At 40.3% G+C, this 22522-nt stretch overlaps 1 protein-coding gene across 1 annotated transcript; it reads right to left on the reverse strand.

The window, feature by feature from the left end:
- Positions 1-974: 974 nt before the first annotated feature.
- kcnj19a (potassium inwardly rectifying channel subfamily J member 19a) lies at positions 975-22024 on the reverse strand. The gene is made up of 3 exons (XM_085404551.1): positions 21010-22024; positions 6827-7043; positions 975-2038 (listed from the first exon to the last, which is right to left on the reverse strand). The coding sequence occupies exons 1-3, from the start codon at positions 21673-21675 to the stop codon at positions 1374-1376; spliced, it is 1548 nt and encodes a 515-aa protein (XP_085260677.1). The 5' UTR covers positions 21676-22024; the 3' UTR covers positions 975-1373.
- Between the last annotated feature and the right edge of the window lie 498 nt (positions 22025-22522).

The following is a 22522-nucleotide window of genomic DNA, read 5'->3' on the forward strand; positions in this document are numbered from 1 at the left end:
CTCCTAACTTATCACACTCTTTCTTTCTTTCAGTAAAGCTATTATTATCCACTTCTGGCAAATCATACACAGCATGAGAAGAGTGGCAAAGCACATGCGTAGTTAGCAAACATACAAGCGCACTCAAAGCTCTCAGTGCAGCTATATTACAGGAATAGAGTGTGTGAAGCATATGTAGGCTCTGTGTAAAGTGAGTGGGTGGCCGAAGCTGCAGATTGATGGGAGACCCCGTGCGTACTGTTAAAGCCAGTCAAAAATCCTTTTCCCTCCCTTCCTTCCTCGCAATAGGAAAATTGAGGCTTTGGTCTTCTCTGGATATGCTGACTCTGTATTTGATGATGATGATTTTGTTTTTGTTCCTTAATTGCATCCATGCTGTGTTGTGTGTTTATACTTGGATTTCATTAAGCCCTATGTGTTCAGGGTTGTCCTACACTTTCAATCTACTATTTCACCTGCTTTTGGTACAAATGCTGACCACATGCAGAATGACAGTTCAATAAATCTATTGTGTTGGCATAAGTTGATAAAAAACAATAAGCCCCACTAACCAAATTGGTGTGGTCGTGTGTTCTGAAATATACTGGCGTGAAGACGGTACACTGCGTTTGGATATGCTTGTTAAACAGGATGCCTCAGCTGACCACATTCAGTCTGCAATAACAGGTCATCTATAATCAGCTTCCATTCTCCAATAAACACATATTTATATTTTCCATCTTAACAGCAGTGTATCTCATTATCATCTCCCTCTCTCTGATAGCCACTTACTGCACCACGGAGTTATGGGATTGTTCCTGCATAGTGTCGCTTGCCAATGTGGTAAAATTACGGGCATTAACAATAGCCTATTAAAGCTACAATTGCATCGCACTGCTGGATTACTTATTGATATTTGGCAGAATTGCAGCACTAAAAATTTTAATGTAAACATAATAAATTCTGGGGGGGCGGTAATAAAAACACAATAAAGAGAAAGATCAAACAGCATTTATTATCATCTTAATATAATTTATATTTAGATAAAACTAAGATTGACAGTTAAGTGTAGTGGTGCATACATTAAACAATGGATTTAGTGTATACATGCACAACTCTTGCAGAATAATCAAGTTTGCTTTAAGCTCAAAGTTTGTGTTTTCTGGTTTTGTGTACCAAAGCGTAAATTAATAATAACATAGCCTCTGCTAAGCACAAAATCACAGTAATTCCAGTAAAGATTTAGTCTCAAGAAATAAAAATGAATAAACCTCTTGTTTTTTTGTTTTAATCAAAGCCTCCAAGGGTAAAGTACATCTTTGACTCTTCTTTTCATGTGTTTGTGGTCAGAGGTCACTGTCTGTATGTTGTTATAGTCCAGGACTGTCTGGATTTCAGCGGTCGGCATTCATCTTCCTTAGCTTTGGTGGCAAGTTATCCTCCAACCTCCCACCGGCTGAAAGAAGTGGGCTGTGCATGGGAACCGGAGCAGGGGACAGCGTGGATGGCAGGCTGTGTTGGTACAGGTCTCCAGTTGACTGGGTCATGGGTTCAAAGCCCACCTTGAGAGACTTTAACCCTAGACGATTTGCTGCCTCGGGGCCAGGTGAGGAACTGAGACGTTGCAGCTTTAGGGGGAGGTCTCCGGTGCTGCAGGCCTTCTCTGAGTGCTGGGAGCTAAGCATAAGCACTTTCCTCTGAAGGTCCTCCTTCCCCGATGAACTCATCCTCTGCAATTTGCTTGGAAGTCGAACCCCAGTCCCTACATGATGGCCCCTTTCCTCAGTAGTGTTAATACAATCCACAGAAAACACGCGGTCACGTCGGGCACCGTGGCTCTCAGTCAGTGCGGGGGTAGGAGTAGACAGAGGCGATGGGAGAGAATTCTTCTCTTCATGCTCCTTGACACTGTACGGTGGTGTCGGCACCTCGAACGTGCTGTGGAACTGAGAGTAGTCGACCCTGAAAAAACCCTCTTCCAGGGACATTACTGGTAGGAAACGATGGCCCCATAAAACCTCATCCTCAGTGTATGACGTTCTTGCCTGGCATGTCATACCTAGAAGAGAGTGACGGCAGTAATAATTTTAATAACTGCTATTAAATGGGGTTTCAGCAAAACAATTATAGGCTGATAACGAGGAATCTGTAGGATCGGCATCACTGCATGCTATCTCTTTTCTCTCTCCTTTATTTCTTGTGATGACAGCTTCATGCTTTGCTCTGTGTGATTATCCAGTTCAGTTTAGTCACGTACTAGAAGATTTAAAATAAACCCACATGAAAGGGCTATTGCATTTCCCAGTTCATAAAAGTAACAAGAGGCTTTTACACCCTAATGTTTTTATTTTCAAAGCTTGCCATGTTCCAATACTGATGTACTGTAATGGAATATGTGAGATGAAGATCATTATATATATATATATATTAGGGGTGCAACGATATTCGTATCGATATTGAACCGTTCGATACAGTGCTTTCGGTTCGGTACGCATATGTATCGAACAATACAAAATTTGTAATTTATTTTATCAACTTTCCTTCTGACGATGCTGTCTGTGTTGAGCGCTCAGTGAATCTGCGTTCGACTACTCCGCCTAGGGTCGACAGTGCAGCCTAGGCGGAGTAGTCGAACGCAGATTCACTGAGCGCTCAACACAGACAGCATCGTCAGAAGGAAGAGCGCAGGGCAAGCTAGCGAGACAGAAGTTAAGCTCTCCTTACATCATGGACCTCCCCCACTCTCATTCAGATCTGGCGTTTGGAATTATTTTGGTTTTCATGTGACGTATGACCCTGAAGGTAAGCGAGTCATGGACTAAAGTAAAACAGTATGTTGGATGTGCCATGCAATGCTCAATTACATGGGTGGGAACTAGTGTGTTAGCGCAGTTAGCTCGTTAACGTGTTGGCCGTCTAGCCCCATGCACGGGTGATCGGCGGTAGCTCGTTAACGGAGATTTGCCGTGTTGTGGCGTTAAGGTCATTTCAACGAGATTAACCTGAAAGCACTAGTGGGAACACAACGAATATGACTGCACATTTACGCCGACATCATCCTAGTGCAAAGACAAGTGGAAGCAGAAAAAAAACAAGCAAGCATGCTACTAACTTTAGCCGAGTCATTTAGACAGCTGTTAGCACATGATTCTCCTTATGCTGCTGAGAATATAGCCCAGAAGAAGCGGATAGTATAGCTTTTATTTTGGAAAGAGACATTTCTCTGTAATAAACTCTCTTTTCCAAAGATGAGTGATTCCTCAATCAGATACAGGGCTTGCAATATCGCTAGCTCAACGTCCCGGGGCTAGCGATTTTTTTCAGTCGGGCTACCAAAATCTATCTCTTCCCTGCCCGTCGGGCTATTGTAGGAAGGAAAAATATATGTCAATGCTTTTGCATTCTTTCGGAAATGTAGCTGGGTAATTATGTCATTGGCATCGGTGAGCCACTGTCAATATGTGACATATTGAAATCGCGTTTGAATTTGCGCTTGTTTTTTTGCTTTCACTTTGCAATCGCGCAAACTGTGTATAGAGAGCGACAGCACTGATCTGTGAGTGATGATAATTTGTGCACCAATTCCTCTGACATCGTCTTATTAATCGTTAGCTTACTATGCAAACATGACAAGTGAAATCTCCCGCAGCTTAAACATGTGAGAGGTTGATCGCGCAGAGAATCGCTGAGCTTATGTGAGTGCGTGTGTAAAAGCAGCAAGATTTATATTTGACTACGATGACCTGGATGACTGAGAACCTTCACAGACAGATATATATTTTAGTTCTGCTGAGCCAAATAAGACAGGTCAGGGTGAAGAAGTGACAGCCAAAGAAAAGCTTACCACAAAACGGAAAAGTTATGACAAATCAGACTATAAGGCAAAAAGAAAGTGCAGCTTTATGGTTTCATGGACAAAAGAATTTCTGTGGCTGCAATATGACGAACTAAATAACCAGGGCTGCACATAAGTGGTCCGCAGGTGCGCATTCGCTGTCAAAATAAAAAACACGCACAAGGGTTAGGGTTAAATTTAAAAACTGTACTTTTGAGTTAAAATATATATTTATAATTTTAATAAATGACAAATTAAAACGGCATGAACATTTTTTTTGTATCGAAAAAATATCGAACCGTGACACCAAAGTATCGAACCGAACCGAACCGTGAATTTTGTGTATCATTGCACCCCTAATATATATATATATATATATATATATATATATATATATATATGTGTGTGTATATATATATATATATATATGTATATATATATGTATATATATATGTATATATATGTGTATATATATATATATATATATATATATATATGCATATATTTCTTTCCTGGATTTCATAAGCTTTGTAAGTTTATCTTTCCTTGATCTGGTAAATTATTTTCACATTTTCTTCCATTAATGGTGGCTAAAGTTGGCAGATGGTTTAGGCAAAGCTGGTTGTGATAATTGCTCATTTAAATCTGATCATCGTGATGCTCTTACATCAAAACAACATGGCATGTGTTCTGTCTTTACTTGTCTTTATTTAACTCTCTGTGTTGATTGCAGCTTCAGTCTTCGGCCAGCTAGAAGAAAATCATCTGTTGGCAAACTGGGATCAGTTTTCATCATGCTCTGGTGGAGGGCCTAAATTATAGATGATGTATTAAGCAAAGATTTCTAGTAATGGGGGTGCCTGTGCGTCTGCTTTGTGTACACGTTTTCCATTTGACCTGAGGCTTGTAAAGTAATTTTCTTGACTTTTGGATGTTTGTTGGAGGTCATTCGTGATCAATAATCACTTAGTTTGAGTTTCTTTTCTGATCCAATGGCTTTGCTACAACCTGAGCTCTTCTGTGAAACACTACAGTTGGCTAAAGAGTAGGAGTCTGATCCAGTCCCTCTGAGGGATGATATGTTCTGTGTTATGTCATAACCTGATGCTATTCCAGGCACACGACTCATCTTCATCCACAGAAACTCTTCACCATTTCTGTATTTTTTTTCTAATTGCCTTAAGGCTCAGCTTTAATTGCAGTTGCAAGTTTAGGATAATTTTCCAGCATTTTCTCCACTCTTACCAGTAAAAAACTGAACTTCAGTTGATTATAGTTGCACAAGACAACAGTAATATCAATGCAATGGAAGCTTTTGGGTCGACTCTGACAGGCATGCTAGTTAAGGTTCATCATTTAAGCATACTTTAGGTATTCTGGTTAATGTCTACTGCTTTTTGCATAAAAATAAAAGCCCTCGGCACATCAAGACTTTATGTAAAATTCCTGACACTGGCAGAGGTTAGAGAGTACATCAACTTCATTTGCTGAGTGTTATGTTAGGGTCAGCGAATTTACATAGTTGCACGTCATCTGCATATTGTCAAGGGGCAGCCTAAAGATGAAGTCAATATACCATTAAAAGGACAAAAAAAAAATCTTATGCCATGTTGACTGCCCTTTAGTTTTATAGTTTCTTATATAGAGCTAACAAATTCTGCCATTCTCAGTTTTCATCTCATTAGGTTGCCAGAAGTCAGCACCAGCATGGATCTTGTGTGATGCTGGGTTCAAGCGACAACCCATGTGATCCTGTTCTATTGCCACACAGAAGAAACTAACTATAACTCGTTGTTTAAAATCAGACATAAACGAGAGCTTGGAATTGATTTTAGCTGTCAGAATTTTTTTTATCAGCAATGAAATTAAGTAGTTTTGTCACATTGTTGAAAACAGAAAAAAAAATGCCTTGAAGACATAAACTAAAACTGACAAGAATTAGAGCCACTGCATGGTAATCTGTCAAGTCTGGTTGAAACAAAGTCAATGAGTAGGAGAGACGATCAACAAGCTGAACAGCTGTGTCAGCAGCAGCTGGATATACCGGGAAGCTGTTAATGTGTTTGGGGTAATGGGATGTGGGTTAGTGTGAAGATGCACATACGGAAATGACATTTTAAAAATATGCTTATTTTTATTATTGTTATTATTTTTAAGCATTCCTTTTCCATACAGTTGACAGCATATTGTGGACAATTGTAGGTGACACTTCCAGGGCTTTCCTCTTCTACTCCTCAGCTCCGAGTGCTGTGCACTGCGACACTAGACTTCTAGCTGCACCCTGATTTAATGGTGTTATCAACAGAGCACAGCCGTGTTGCCTGCCTGGCTTCTCACTTCCCGCTGATCCTTCCCTTCTGCTCTAAGCCTATTCAGCTCCATGGTTTCTCCTACAACAGTGACACAGGCAGGGTTATGGGGGGATGCCTAGAAGCACGGCTGAAAAGAAAAGAGGAGGATGGATTTATTTGTATTGGACTTTTGGGATGAATCATTGTGTTAAATATGCAACAGAGAGATCTGTGTTGTTGCTGAGGGTACTCCAGCATGGCTGCCTGTAGCGTACAGCAGCGGCTTTATACCAGTGTCTCACACCCTCTGAATTACTTCTGCGCTCAGCTGTCATGTGAAAAATTGAGTGGAACTTCAACTAAAACCTCATTCATCAAAGTGACACACGCATCTATGACCACAGGGTTTTATTATGCATAGAGTAGACATAAACTAATTCTGCAGAAATAAAATATCCCTTGAAATTCAATCAGTGCATCATTCTCATGTGTTGATGTCATCCTTGGTTTCTCCAGTTCTTGTGCTGTTCAAATATGCCAAACTGGGAAGGTGGGGAAATTAGATTCCAGATTATGAGTATCTATTTGATAGGAGCGTTATGTGGCTTGTTATTAATGTTGGACTTTACATTTAGATTGGGAGTGAGTAAAGCGGGGAGAGAAAACAAACAATGGGAATGGGGAAGGACACAGTTTAAAGAAATGACGTAAGATTGCTCACCGGTAGTTTCAACGATGCCCTCGAGGATAACGACAATTTCAAACTGTTCACTCATGAGAGAGCGCTGGGATAGGTCAAAAAAGGGGCTCTTGGGATTAATTTCATGACAAATGGTGAGAGGGGATACCAGAAAGAGCTGGTCTGCACCCGTTCCAAAGCCTACATCCAATTCGCACTGGTCCAGAGGCAGGAACTCGCCCTCAGGTGTCTGACGAGACTGAAAGATAAAAGTCACACATAAGTAGACGGAGACAGAGGAAAGTGTAAAGAAAGCAAAACAAAAAGATACAAAAATAAAAGAAAGAGACAGGGAAGTGATAATTACATTCATGTAGTCTTTAAAAAGTCAATTGAGTTCTTCTGTCCACCTATAAATGAAATATTTTTGTATTCTACTTGGTACTTTATGACAATGTTAAAATGCCCAGTATTACAAGTCCAATGGAAAAGTGTGGCAAGTTAAGTACCTCATTTGTAATTGAGCTGTATATGAAAAACTATTTAAGCTGCTTTAGCATGCTTGTACTTTCTGCCCATCTGCAAACTGCTTTGCAACCCACTTCTGCTCCAACTACTCCTTTCATGCTGTTCTCAATGCTGCCTGCTTTCTCCTGTGCTGGGTTTTGTAGTTGATGTCTACCTTCAAATCTAAAGGACAGCAGATTGAAATAACATCAATTAATTCGAGTATAGTGGTCCAGACTCAACTGATATTTTAAAAGCAGACCGATAGACTATAGAAATATTATTACTTTCATCTAATTAATAAGTGTTCCAAAATTTCATGAGTCAAAAGGTGAGAAAATGCATTTCTCTTAAAATATATAACTCTCTCACTCTATATATATAATCCCTCACTCTCTCTCTGTGCTATCTTGTTTGCCATGTCCACAGACTTTGCGCTTCACATTGATTTCTAGGAGAACTTGCAGGCAGACGTATGAGACAGCTGTGTTTGGACAGGACTTTCCCACAGAGCGTTAATTGGTGCGGAAGCATTTAATTGCCCAGATGATGTTAGAGCTCAGCACCGGGGTCCTGGATGTATTTTCTTCTTTCCTGTCTTATTCTGTCTAATCAATCTGTTCACCTTTTCTCTTCACATTTTCTCAATTAGCAGTCTGTTTCACCTGTTATTACAAAGTCTTTTAAATTTCAAGACATTTTCTGACATCCTGCTGCAAAAAGCCTTTCCGATTTTCAAAAGCTTCAGGGTGGGCCATTTATATGGATACACCGCAATAACATGGGAATGGTTGGTGATATTAAAGTCCTGTTTGTGGCACATTAGTATATGTGAGGGGGCAAACTCCTCAAGATGGGTGGTGACCATGGTGGCCATTTAGAAGTCGGCCATCTTGGATACAACTTTTGTTTTTTCAATAGGAAGAGGGCCATGTGACACATCAAACTTATTGGTAATGTCACAAGAAAAACAATGGTGTGCTTGGTTTCAACGTAACTTTATTCTTTCATGAGTTACTGTATTTACAAGTTTCTGGCCACTTATAAAACATGTTCAATGTGCTGACCATTGTCTTGGATTGTCAATGCAACCCTCTTCTCCCACTCTTCACACACTGATAGCAACACCGCAGGAGAAATGCCAGCACAGGCATCCAGTATCCGTAGTTTCAGGTGCTGCACATCTCGTATCTTCACACCATAGACAATTGCCTTCAGATGACCCCAAAGACAAAAGTCTAAGGGGGTCAGATCGGGAGACCTTGGGGGCCATTCAACTGGCCCACGACAACCAATCCACTTTCCAGGAAACTGTTCATCTAGGAATGCTCGGACCTGGCACCCATAATGTGGTGGTGCACCATCTTGCTGGAAAAACTCAGGGAACGTGCCAGCTTCAGTGCATAAAGAGGGAAACACATCATCATGTAGCAACTTCAAATATCCAGTGGCCTTGAGGTTTCCATTGATGACGAATGGACCCACTATCGTTGTACCCCATATACCACACCAAACCATCACTGATGTTCGACTAATGCCACTCTCCAGTGACATGCAGCAAGTGCTACGCTGTGGGCTCTTGCTGAATGAAGCTAGGATAGCCACTGATGTTTCTTCATTAGTGACAGTTTTCTTGTCCACATTTTGGCAAATCCAACACTGAACCAGTTTCATGAAACTTAGCAAGCAGTTTGCTAACTGTAGCATGGGAGATGGGTGGTCTCGCAGGGTGTCTTGCATTGAAATCTGCTGCAATGACCCGGTTACTGCGTTCACCAGATATCAACACAATTTCGATCCGCTCCTCACGTGTTAACCTCTTCGACATGTCAAAGGCTGTGAACAAAGAGAAACTTGTAACTAACTCATGAAAGAATAAAGTTACGTTGAAACCAAGAACACCGTTGTTTTTCTTGTGACATTACCAATAAGTTTGATGTGTCACATGGCCCTCTTCCTATTGAAAAAACAAAAGTTGTATCCAAGATGGCCGACTTCTAAATGGCCACCATGGTCACCACCCATCTTGTGGAGTTTGCCCCCTCACATATACTAATGTGCCACAAACAGGACTTTAATATCACCAACCATTCCCATTTTATTACGGTGTATCCATATAAATGGCCCACCCTGTATAATTAATGTGAAATATTTTCATAGCTATAAAAAATGTAGGAAGGGAAGATAAAAACAGGTGTGGGTGGGGAAAAAAAAGTCTTGAGAATCAAAGATTATTTTGGCAAAAATCCACATTTAAGATAATTAGGAACAATATCTTCTTTGGCATCGTGGAGCTCAGTTAAAGTCAGTTATCAAAAAAAGATGCTTAAACTCCTTTTAAAGTAAATTAATGTCATTAACTCCAAAGAAAATAATCTGCAAAAAGATGATTTTACTCTTTTCACAGATTAATTTTTAGATTCTTTTACATGACACCCTGCCTTCTCTACTCTTCTCTCTTTTTTTGGGTCATTGTTTTACCTCAAACCAATTATTTGGATGCGTCACTCACCAGCCACCCACCTAACAGCACACACTACTCCTCCACCTCAGCTCCACGCAGCTTCATAATGAACTCCCACACAGACTACCACACAGCCTCACCAGCTTCTCTGTAATGCTTTCTGCCATTTCTGGATCTTTTGTTCTTGTTGTGAATCTTAATAATAATCAATACACTATTCACTAAAACACAGTCCCCTCTTTCACCCCTGCCCGAAACACCAATGAAACTGGAAATTGGCCATTTGTAGGCTACTTAACACACCCCTAACCTAGCTGGGTCATCTGTTTACTGATCTAAGCCATTCTGTTTTACTCTGACCCAAATGAGTAACCACTAATTTTGCTCTGGCTAGAATAGAAATTATCCACTGGAGTTAGCTAGTTAAGCAGATGCTTGCTCCATGATTTGGTTAAAAAGCCAGTCTGCAGACTCATTGTTGATGTTTTCAGCCCACTGGTCACCAGCTGATTGAAGAGCGCACATTAAATTAAAGACACGGCTGTTGAAATATATTTGCATGCTTAGCCTAAACACTTATCTTATCACTTATCAGTTCCCAGAGTCAGAACCAGACACGGAGAAGCTGCATTCAGCTTTTATGCTCCTTATATCTGGAACAAACTCCCAGAAAGCCTCAGATTAGCTGAAACACTCAGTTTATTTAAATCCAGGTTGAAGACTCACCTGTTCTCAGCTGCATTTGAATAAAGCACCAAATCCACACTTTTAAGCTTAAATTTCAAAACTTACATTTAACTACTAATTTTATCTACTGTTCTGATTTTATCTGTTTTGATTTTATATACTGTTTTGTTTGTTTGTTTGTTTGTTTGTTTGTTTGTTAATTAGTTAGTTAGTTTATTTGCGTGTTTTAATCAATTTTAAATCATGCTTTTTATTTGTTCTTGTTTCTAATGTCTCTGTAAAGCACTTTGAATCACCTTGTTGTTGAATTGTGCTATACAAATAAACTTGCCTTGCCTTGCCTTATCTAAGAGAAAGCTTTCTGCTTTCAACTTGCAATAGAAAAGGAGTGAGAGATGAAGAGGGGCTGTAGTGTTTGGAATGTAGCTAAAAGTAGCTGAAGTTGCAGATATGTAAACCTAAACCCTAAATCTGAGAGCAGACAGCTGCTGAAAGTTTCAGCATTCAGGGAATACTTCTGGTAAATGGTAAATGGACTGGTTCAAATATAGCGCTTTTCTACTCTATCTGATCACTCAAAGCACTTTATACAACTAATTCATTCACCCAATCACACCCATTCACACGAGCATTTTTTCTAAGCTGTTAAGTGCTCCCTATCTAACATTCATGCACATTCACACTCCGATGGATCGAAGAGCAACATGGGGTTAGTATCTTGCCCAAGGATATTTTTGATTGAACCACCAACCTTCCGGTTAGTTGCTGACCTGCTCTACCATCTGAGCTACAGCCACCCCACTTCTTAACAACAGGGAAATAAATAATGATGTGCTATTTGGCCTTGAAATAAACCAGACCAGGTGATGTGCTGATGCCGGTCTTGCTACAGGTGCTCGACAGAAAACAGCAGTTGGAGACCACAGCACAAACAACCTTTATTGTGACTCTGTGCAATGAACTTGCAGTCATGTTTCCTTTGAAATGGTTGCTTCAAAAATGGGGTCTGTGACCACTTAGAGTCAGTTGCCATCATTAAAGCAACTGTGGTGCATTAAAATGGCAATAAAAGTGGTAATAAGAGATTCCTGGTTGAAGGAGTCAAGTTTGCAATTCCATTAAATTTTTTGTGATAACAGTGATAAATAGGTGGAAATTTACAAATTTCTTGCTGTCTGTTGCAATTTTGTTGCCATTTGTATACACATAGACTGCTTACATTCAGAGTCCAGCCAGAATCTCAAAGATTTGAAACAGAAATTAGTGATGTCATTGCTCCAGGACATCATCTTAACAGCAGAATCAGACAGGAACTCAAGCAGCTTTCCTTTCATGTAAGAATATAACTAGAATACGACCAGTTGAGTGGAGTCCCCATATTACATATATTGCTTGCAGAGTGTTTGCAGTCTGTTATAAATCAGCAATTACTAGCAGACCTTCATTAGTCTAAAGGTGACTACAATCAGGCCCAATCCAACCACGACTGTTTGGAGACAGTCTACCTTTTACCAGGGGACCTATGCAACCACACTGCAATTGAAAGTGGCTGCTGTAGTACTTTTAGATTGCTAAATGTGAAGAAATTAATTGGAATCATCTAAAAACTACAAAGGAAATTTCTGTCCTCTTCTTTATTCTCCTGTGTCTGGGCCATTAGATGAACATGTCTTCAAGAGAGCTTAAACACATAAGCACACTTTTTTCATGTATAGTATAAAGTTTATGGAATAAAATACACTTTGCTTGAGCGTTTCTCTTGGTTTTTGGTGCCTTCTTTAAATGTGATGAAGTTTAAAGTTAGCTAGCCTAAAAATAGCCTAGTTAAGCTATAACTGAGCATGACGTGAATGTAGGTAATCAAGGCATTATACCGAATGGGAAAACTAAAGTAAAAGCAGAAACTGTTTATAAAATAATCCAAAGACGATACATCACATTTATCTGAAACACTGATGCTGACTAGTTTAACAAAATGTCATCAGGTAATTTTTCTGATGCATGCACATAGACTGCATATTAGTCTTAGCTAATGTGACGGTGCACAGAGATGGTTCTGCATTTTTTTCCTCGTGTAAATTATCTCAAAATGTTGCAGCAGGTAATCATTAATCCAAACTCCAAACAACCGTGCATATTAAACAGCATGTCTATAAACATGATTTATTGTTAGAATCTGTATTCGTTTTACTAGATAATAAAGTAGCTACTGCTGAGTTTGAAGTGCTGCAAAAATAAGTTTAATTAATGAAAATTTTCTTTTAGTGTGCTTCTTTGTACTTCCCGCCCCCCGCGCTACAGTTACTAGTCCTAGTCCGATTTCATCCTGACCTGCCGGTGATATTGTCCTATCTCCCAGATGCAAACTGTGAATAAGGTGCGAGTAAACAGGTTTTGCATTGCCAGAAAACACTGCATTCTATTTCTATCTCCTGTGAATATCAATGAGATGCTCGTCTGGATTTATGTCGGGGAATGACTTTCGTGTCGAGCGGGCATTGTTCACTTGTCAGGTGCTTACAGGCCACTGAATACTATTTGGCATTGTTCCTCCTTTGAGGGTTATCTCATGTTAGCTTAGGGAAATTCTTCTTTTCACTTTCTGTCTTAGTCGCTTAAGATTAAAAAGATGGATGACTGTATGCAAACATTGACAGGCAAAGCTTCTTACAAAGGCCCCCTGGCACTCTCCTAGACTCCTTCTTGCACAAAGATCCCGAGATAGCTGAGCTTGTCTGCTTTTTTTTCCTCCTGTAAATCTGACATGCTGTTTCAACCAATCAACAGATTTTTCTCTCCAAGCTCTCACATAGTCAGACAGGAACTGTTTTTATTTCTTCTCCACAATATTTTTGGGGAGAAGAAGCACTGGATGAGCACACAAACATCTCTCTTTGAATTTTTACCTGTCACGTCTGATTGCTCACCATGCCCATCAACGACTCAGCTACTCATTATCATTAGAAAAGCGAGGCGTTTTTTTTTTCCCCCTCTGTGCTTGCAGTGGAAGTGTCTCAGTGGTGTGAATGATGCTCATGGATAAAGACAGGTGATAAATAAAACTGATTAGACCTAAAGGGTCCTGGTCTTCCTACTCAACTCCACTCCTGCTCGGCCAGACCCTCATCAATCAGCAGCCTCAGTGGAGATGGAGGTGGAGGTGCTTATAGGCAATCAGATCGACCGGCCGACAATCCGTCCAAATCACGCGCGCTTTCAGGCTGCAAGTTATGCACAGCCTAATCATTAGATTTAGAAAAGCCTTGGTTAACATTTCATTCAAGCCAATCCAGCCAAGACTGAGTGAGATTAATTAGAAAAGTTAAATCACAAGTTAAATTAATTGGGAGAAACAACCTGAGGTAGACTGCATGGTGTTCTTCTGCTCTTACAAACGAGACTGCAACTGCAAACAACTGCTTGTGTTTAAGACTGCTTACGAACGGGTTTAAAATGAATGTCTGCATCTTCCTACACTTTCAGCTGTTGAAAGGCAGAATCGCTTAATGTAGCCAGCCTCTGGTAAAAGCATAAAAGACGGCTCAGTTTCTCTGCAGAACCTTTGTTGCACCATCGTCACCAAGATGTGTTCCTACCACAGCAACTCAAGATTTCATTTTTTCTATTTAAATGTGTTACTTTTCTCCTTTTATATAACTGAACAACACTTACATAGAGCTTTCATTGCTTCGCCTAAAAGCTCCCTTTATCCAGTCAAGCAGCCATTTCTGCTTTACTGTAAATCGCTTTTTACATCATAATCAAATACAGTTTAATACACCTCTGCATGATCTGTTAATGAAAGAGCTCAGAGGGGAAACCTCACTGAGCTGAGCAGGCACACAATTACACAATTGAATTGTGAGACCAGCTTTTGGTGGATTTATCCACTTTAGAGAACGTTTGTCTAAAGGTGCTCTTTTATGAGTGTGGAAATGTCAACTGAGAAGAGGAGAGTTTTCCTATTTAACATGTTTTACCGAGGGTAAGGTCCAGGTTACTTTTCTCTGAGACTGCATATTTTTGTTGTGTGTACTTTTTACATAATAGAACTGAAAGAAAGCTATTCAAACACACATGGGCGCATTAATCGGACACACATAATTGAGTCTTGAGGCACAAGAAAAATGCGGCTCATCCTGATAATGTGAGACCAGCTATTGTGCACAGATCAACTGAAAAGCTTCCAAAGATGACACCTACTCAGGGCTGTACAACAAAGTTAATAGAGGCTCTCTTCTACACAACAGGGGGAGATGAATGATGGCAGAAAGATGTTAATCTTGAAATTTCGTAAATTAATGGTCTTATTTTTACTCTAAACGCAATCTTAATGCTGCCGTTCATTTCTAACGTGCACATTAGCGCCCATAAACTTTAAGCTCGGGCCAGTTAAACATGAAACTTAAAGAAGCATATTTAGGTCTAACACTATCCTTTAATGAAGGAGACGTGAGAATCCGTTTAGTTTTGGACGAGATCAAAGTAAAATGAATTTTATTAATTGGAAATTCTCTGCAGTACATACTAATAGACTAATCAATCTTCTAATCTGTGTTCTATTAGTTGCAGCAGTGCAAGATGGGCTTCGCTGCTAATTGTGAATCCGTGTAAATTGCCATGACAACATAAGCAGTGCGTTTGCGCTGCTCTAACTTTACTGCACAGCTTCATTTGTGGCATTATTAACATACAGCTTAACGGGCTCTGCATACAAGCATGAGAAATTATATTGTTAGGAAATTAATTCCTTTTAGTTATTGAAAATGTGGCGCTTACACCTGATTTTAATCTGGTTAGAGGTGCACGTTGGTTAAGCCAAATTAAGAAAGAGCCACTTTTGTGACTCATGTAACCCATTAATGTTGAATTGTAGTACACCCATGCAGTCCCTCAAAAACCAAAAATCTTCTGAGTTGAGATTAATTTTGGGCGATTGTTGAAACATGTTCACGTTTTTGAACATTCCCTGCAAAAAAGTGGTATTTATATTTTTATGCTGCAACTGCATGTGGCTGCTCCACTGTACACTGTGCACCGTTTAACAAATAGCTCACTTTAATTAGTTTTGGGATCCAATCTCAAGCCTCTGGCAGTGAAGTCAGACACAGCGAGACAACATGACCTCCACTGCTCCAACACCTCGCCTCTTCTCCAACTTCCCACACTAGACTCAGCACACGGCTTCATAATTAGTTTATTGCTAAATCTTAACGTGGAGATAATACCAAAGGATGCTTTGCTGCTTTCTCGGTGCGTGAAAATATGCAGTAGTAGTAGAGAGCGTACTGGAAAGTAACAACCTGCCACATTTGCCTGAGTACAGAGGCATGTAAAGTCATACTGATAAGGTCGCTGTAGAGGCTTAAGCTCCGCTAAAATTAAAATGAGACAAGATTAGGTGTAGCTTGAAACGCTGAGACCAGGTTGGAAAGCCATTCAATTCTCCATGTGGCAACTTTGTGACTTTGGCAGATATGGTGTCACAATGTTCTTGGCCAAAATGTGTGTTTGTTGTCAGCGTGCACCCTGTGAGTTCTTCTTGTGTGGAAAATTCTTTAACGAGGCTCATGCTTTTAGTATTGTTAGGAGCCTAAAGATGCTGTATTTATGCAAAAATAATGGTCCAGTGCTTTACCCCTGATAGAAGAAAGAAAAACTTCACATTACAGATCCGGAGCAATAGCAAATGCCTCAGAAAGAAACCTTGGGAATCCAAGCTGTACATCTGTTCTTATGTATATTTGAGAATGCACACTCCTACATCAGAATGTTCTGTCCTGTGTGGACTGAATTATTTAAGTATAGAATACAAACACACGAGAAACATGAACAGAGCAGACTTTCCAGCTCTTGGACTCGCTCATCAATACATGCAGGGATTCGAGGTCTGTTTTTTCCAGCCCTCTGCAGCCTGATAGTATAATTGAGTCTTTTCTTATTAGAAAAAAAAAATGGAAATCAATTCCAGTTCTAGTGCCTGTGTAACCTGCTGTGCAATCCTCTGAGGAGATATGCAGCCACGACTATTTTACTCCCTTGTATATCTCTGAAATAGAAGGCACCATTCATACAGTGAAAATATTAAGAAAAAAAATCTGCCAGGCTCTACCCAGCTGTTTCACTGCTCACCATCTCTTTCAATCAATGTCCTGCACACTCACACCCGCCTCCCGCCCTCACAGCTACACCAGAGTCATATTTTCAGCTTGGATGTTCCACCAGGATGCCCTCTGAGGCTGCTGTGGATGCCTTCCAAAGCTGCATTTCAGCTGCTTATGGTGGGACTTTAAATGTTGGCTGTCATTGGTCAGTCTTTTCCTTATTTCGTTTATAATGCAGGGATTCAAGGCCTTTTTCCATGTCCAGTGATCATCCACAGCAGTACTACAGGGCTCTTTCCAAACACAGCAGCAACAGCAATAACTTTTTGCAAGTTGAGCTGAATCCCTTAAATTCTAATTTTTAAGAGATGAGAAACAGCATATATGGCAGAGGATAATCACAAGGCTGCTTCCTGTCTGAACATCGCAAACACACTGTGTTAAATGTTGATTTTTGACTTTATCTAACAAAGATTGTGCTAAATTGTCCCTCAGTGCGGTGCCGATTTCTTCTTGGCTTAAGAAAGCAGTGAGCAGTGTTCCCCTCTGCTAATACGAGCCACAAACCTCTCTTTGGCTTCTTGGGCATGACCAAAATGAGAGGGAAAACCAAAAATTTTGCTCGTAGGTGTGAGCTGATGGCCCAAGGCGCTTTTCAAATGAAGGCTCGGTGTGTCCATGAATTCCAGTAGGAGGTGAGACAGACTGATATGTGATTTTTCTGTGTGGTTTTTAGTGTATTTTAGTTGGCAGAGTACAAAAGGACAAAGAAATAAAGCAGAAATAAGGTTACTTATTACTTTACGTTTGTTCTTTCACAACTGGGGAGTCTGACAACAGGCTACTCTACCTTTCTTTTTACATATGCATGAGGGGTACAGCCCAATTCCCTTGATTGTATCCGCGTTTCGGTCAATTGCGTCATTCTCTTGCATCTTATTTCCTCTCATGAAAACACAAGGCAGGAAAAAAAGGAACTGTCTTTTTGTCTGAGCCTTCATCTGAAGCAACGTCCATTTTTTATTTAATTTTTTTACATTTTTGTCTAGTGACAGGGACACAGCTGGTCTGTCCGTCACTCTGATTTCAAAGTACGATGGCAGCTTTTGTTCGTTTAGAGTTTGCACAAGTAATGTTACTACCATCAGCGCAGCGGCCACAGCACACGATATTTGAATGTGTTACCTGCACTGCATTTATATTGTGTTTATTTCTGTCAGACTTCACTGGTAGCATAAATAATGGCAACAAATAACTAATTTGAATCAACATTTAAAAAAAAAAAAAAAATTCTCTTTATTATTTCATATTAATCCCAGTTGTAACCTTCATATTTTTTCATTTTTGGGCTAATAAATCAAACTGTCTGTGTAATATTTATGGTAAGTGATTAAAGGCATTGCATAAGAACACTAGGGTAAAAAAAATCTTTATTAAAATGTATGGTTCTTTTGACAGTCAGACCTACAGTTGCATGGTTCTAAATTTAAATGATGAAGTAAATAAAAAAATGCTATTGATGCTGACTTTTCTCTTATTCTTCTATTTTCTCATTTTAATGAGCTGACAAAAGCACTTTCAATGTGGAATGATTTAAGAGTAAAGTGAAGACTGAGTCTGTGGATTTACCTAAATTCTCTTATTTAATTGTTCTCCAAACACTACAAAGACGAGAAGATGCTATTTAATATAATAGAAACCTTGAGAAATGTGCTGGTACAACCCACCACTGTTTAAAGACATTAAAAAAATGCCTTGCAGCGCTGGATGAAGGAGTTGGTTCAGCTTTGTGCAAATCTCGTTTGATGCTTGTTTTGATTCCCACAGGAAACGGAGCTACGCAGGTGTTTTCAAATTCAATTCGGCTAAAGTGCTTCATGCAGAGTGGAGGGAAAGCTGATCGTTGTCATCTGTGGTGTCCCACTTCTTTTTTTGTTTTAATGAGTTTGGTAAGAAATACTGCGCAATGAAAAGATTTAGTAAGGAAATGAACTACTTTAACCACACTGGTGGCAGCAGGAGAAAATACCCGCTCATTTACATCTCTGCATGTAAATGAGGCGTTGAATGCTTTATAAGTTTGCAAGTTACAGTTTATGAGAAGCAAGAGGAAACGCCTCAGTTCAAAAGACTAACGAGTAACGAACATCGTATTGCAGGCACAAACTTTCTGGGTTGATTTGTGTAGATGTCCAAAGTTTTTCCAGATAAATCTGCAATAGTTTTTAGTATTTGAACCCCACTGATACAACTATGTTTCTGCTTGCAGTTCAAATGATAGAGATTTACAGTTGAAGTTGAATTTTGATGCAGTGTAAAAACATTTGTTTTGATTTCTGAAGTTTGAGGGCTGTTCGCGTATTCCACTTTAGTTTCTTAAACTCTGCCTCTCTTTTAAACTCTTTCTAAACAAGTTAAATGATTCCACTGCCACTAATGTCTTTGGGTATCTTATGATGAGGCAAGACTTAAAAAAGGCTGTAGTTCAACAGCACCACCAACATTTCTACACAGGGACTGCACTAAAAGGCATCCAACTTAAAACAATACAACTATGGCAGTAGTTTAATTCAGCATCGTATTTGATGATAAATATTTACACGTATGTAAATCCTAAACAAGGCTTGTGGTCTGTGCACTGACTCACCAGACTGTTAGTTTTTTTTTCTTTGTGTGTGTGTACTCTGGCAGTGCTGCTACAAATATTCTGTCTTGGTAAGAGAGTCTTTGAAGCGAAAGAATAAGGTTAGACCAGAAAGCCCTTGAGCAAAAAATGATAAAAAAAAAATCTAAGAAGCACACAGTGGATGCTGTATTTATTGTATTTCACAGAGAGGGGGAGTGTAAAGAGGATGTGGGGTTGGCATAGGTCTTGGAATATATACTGATTGTATTTCTGGCAGTCTGGAAAGGAAGCAAATGGGTTTTACCTCAGCTCCATTTAAAAAAAAATAAAATTAAAAAAGGAGTTTCCATTCTTTTTAGTGATTTCATGTCTGTTCCAATCTCATTGACACTCCTGTTTGTTAAGTTTTGGATACCCATGTTATTAAAAAAAATTGCCTTCAGTTTCAACTTACTTAATTTAACACTGAGCTCCAGTGTACTGATGTACTGCAGTTCACACTATCACTGGTGTATTACGCAGGTGGAGAGAAGCCTATGGTTCAGTCTTACAAGGTAGGCGAGTGAAATCATCGCAAACATGTGCAATTTTACTTTCTGCCTATGGGGTTGTTCACTTTCTCCATGCTTGTAACTGTGGAATAGCACAGTCCTCCCTGCCTCCCTCTTTGCCTGAATGCATCATTAAGCTGACCAATGCTGTGCTTGATGTAGCTGTGCGGAGGAGAACACACATATAAACAAGCTCCAAGCGCCTCTCTAATGCTGTTTGTCTTCTTTATGGCCCATTTTGCACATTGAACATGGATGTGGCTGAATGGAGCTCTATTACGATAATTAACACAGGGGGGCCTGTCAACCTTGGTGCTGTTTGTGGCAATTTTCTGCATTGCTGCCTGTTTTTAGAGTTTGAGGTTTATTAGCTGTATTCTCCCAAAATCTGCTAAGTTGAAGCCAAAATGGCACAAACCCACTTCAACAATGCATAAGCTTCTTCTTCTTTTTTTGCAGCTAAATTCAAACACTGCAGTGCTTTCTAACTCTTTTTAAATTTCAGAAAGGAATTTTTTAAAAAAATGCATCACCTTAAATACTTTTTATGTCTTAACACTCTCTCTCCAGAGCATTGTTTTACTGAGTCCAGTGATCTGCTGTGGTGTGTCAATCTCAGCTCCCTACTGATTCACTGAGTCTAACTTTCTATCAAACACAAGGGGGAGGGGCATCTGTCTGTCACATCTGCTTACTGATACACTTCTATCTGCCCATGTGTCACCAGTTGAAGCGGAGCTGATGCTGGACACAGTAGGGACCATGCACACTGCAGCCCCCCCCCCCCCCCCCCCCCCCCCCCCAATGACAACACAGTCTTTTCTCTCTTATTTCAGTGGTTTGTGAGGCACCCATCTGGCTGCTGCTCAGCTTCACCATATATACTTGTTATATACTTGAGCAATTTGCAGCTTGTCTTTGGCTTCGTGGGCTTAGGTTAGAGATTCAGCGATGCAAGCTGTCATTCAAGTGTGCAGTCACGCTTAAAATAAATGACCGTGGAAGCTTAAGGAAAGTAAAAAACAAACAAAACACGGGATGCCAGCCTTCAAAGAAAGTGCTCCACGCTGATGAGATAACGCAGTGCTGCTGAAGCTCCAGTGTATCAGCAGGGAGTCTAACAAGTTAGTGTAAGTTAACTACATTGCATCTATTTCAAAGTCATGATTTGCTTTACTGATGAAAGGAGATGTGGTCTAAAACGAACTGCTCTTACTCTTGCAGATTTAGCTTCTTTTTAAATTTATTATTATGTTATTAGCCGAGTGTGTCGATATTAAGCTTACCTTTATAAGCTTGCACCTGATCTGTGCGGACACCATGTGGCTGTTCCGTAGGTTGCCCACACGGAACATCAGGCACAGTTTGCCGTCTCGCAGAGAAATCACCGCGTCCTGACTGAACATGAGCGTTTCTGCGCGTTTCTTGGGTTGGGACATTTTTATGAACATACAACCGATGAGAAAAGCGTCCACTATGGAGCCCAGCAGCGATTGGAACAAGAAAAGGATTATGCCTTCCGGGCACTTCTCCGTAATGTACCGGTAGCCGTAACCAATTGTGGCCTCAGTCTCGATGAAGAACAGAAAAGCTGAGGGGAAGTTGTAAACATTGGCCACACAGGGGGTGTAGGATGAGTCGTGGCCATGATTTAAATCTCCTCTGATGTACGCAATGACCCACCACATCGATGCCATGACCAGCCATGCGATGGTGTAAGTTAGGATGAAGATCAGTAGGTTCCATCGCCACTTTAAGTCTACCAAAGTGGTGAACAGGTCAGAGAGGTATCTGCTGGTCTCTCCACCGAGGTTTCCGTGCTGCACATTGCAGCGACCGTTCTTCTCCACGAAACGCTGGCGTTTTTTCTTGACCGGAGCAGAAAAAGATGAAGCCCGATTTGTGTTAACCACCTGATAGTCTTCGCCAAATTTTCTACGAAGTGCCGCCATTTCAGCTCTGCTGAAGAAAGTGGGGGAAAATACTTGCAGTTTAATCCATGCTTTGGTTGTTTTAGCCTCCAAAACACTGGTTACCTGTAGTGCGTAAAATGCGCCATGGCCACTTTAGCGCGCACATGAAATCCTATGAATAAAAAAAAAAAGAATCGTGCGTATTTCAGTGCTTTTAAAGCACAGTCATCATCCTCTCAGATAAAAATTTCCACTGTTCTGCCAGTTACTTTACATGACATCTGAGGATCGCTGACTGTAGCTGTGCGCTCTGCTCAGCCTCCCCACACTCTAACTGGTGTGATACTCGCCAGTGGAACGAAATACGATGAGTTGTCTACCATTCACAGCCTCTGGTGGGCTGTAAAGAATTGGAAAAAAACGGAAGAGGGAGAGATGTGAAGAGAGGGAGGGAAGGGGCAGGGAGAGAGGAGGATAGAGTTACACAAGAAGGCGTTTGTGTGTAAGAGAGAGATGGAGGGAGGCGTTCAGTTTGACTCTTTTCTGTCCAGTTCATTCATACAGGTAGTCAGTGTGAGGCTTAATTGATATATTCATCAAAGCTTTGGTTAATTTATTCATTGATTCCCTTTGAGTAGTCATATTGCCTTTATATTACAGCTGGTTATCCTGCGTCTGCACTGAGACACACAGCCACACAAAGTAAAGAGACTGGAGACATTTTGTGCTTTAAAGTTAGATTGTGCCATCTACTGGATAGATAACATACATACATATTTATTTTAGTGGACTGGGCAACATGGGGGCTAGGGTATCACTAACATAACTGCTGATAATATTTGGTCTTCTGCTAGCCTGTGCCAAATTGCTAAAAACCTAATAATCT

Source organism: Rhamphochromis longiceps, linkage group LG4, assembly GCF_057381845.1.
Source record: "Rhamphochromis longiceps isolate RC_006_pf linkage group LG4, R_longiceps_female_GT1.1, whole genome shotgun sequence".
Taxonomy (NCBI): Eukaryota; Metazoa; Chordata; class Actinopteri; order Cichliformes; family Cichlidae; genus Rhamphochromis; species Rhamphochromis longiceps.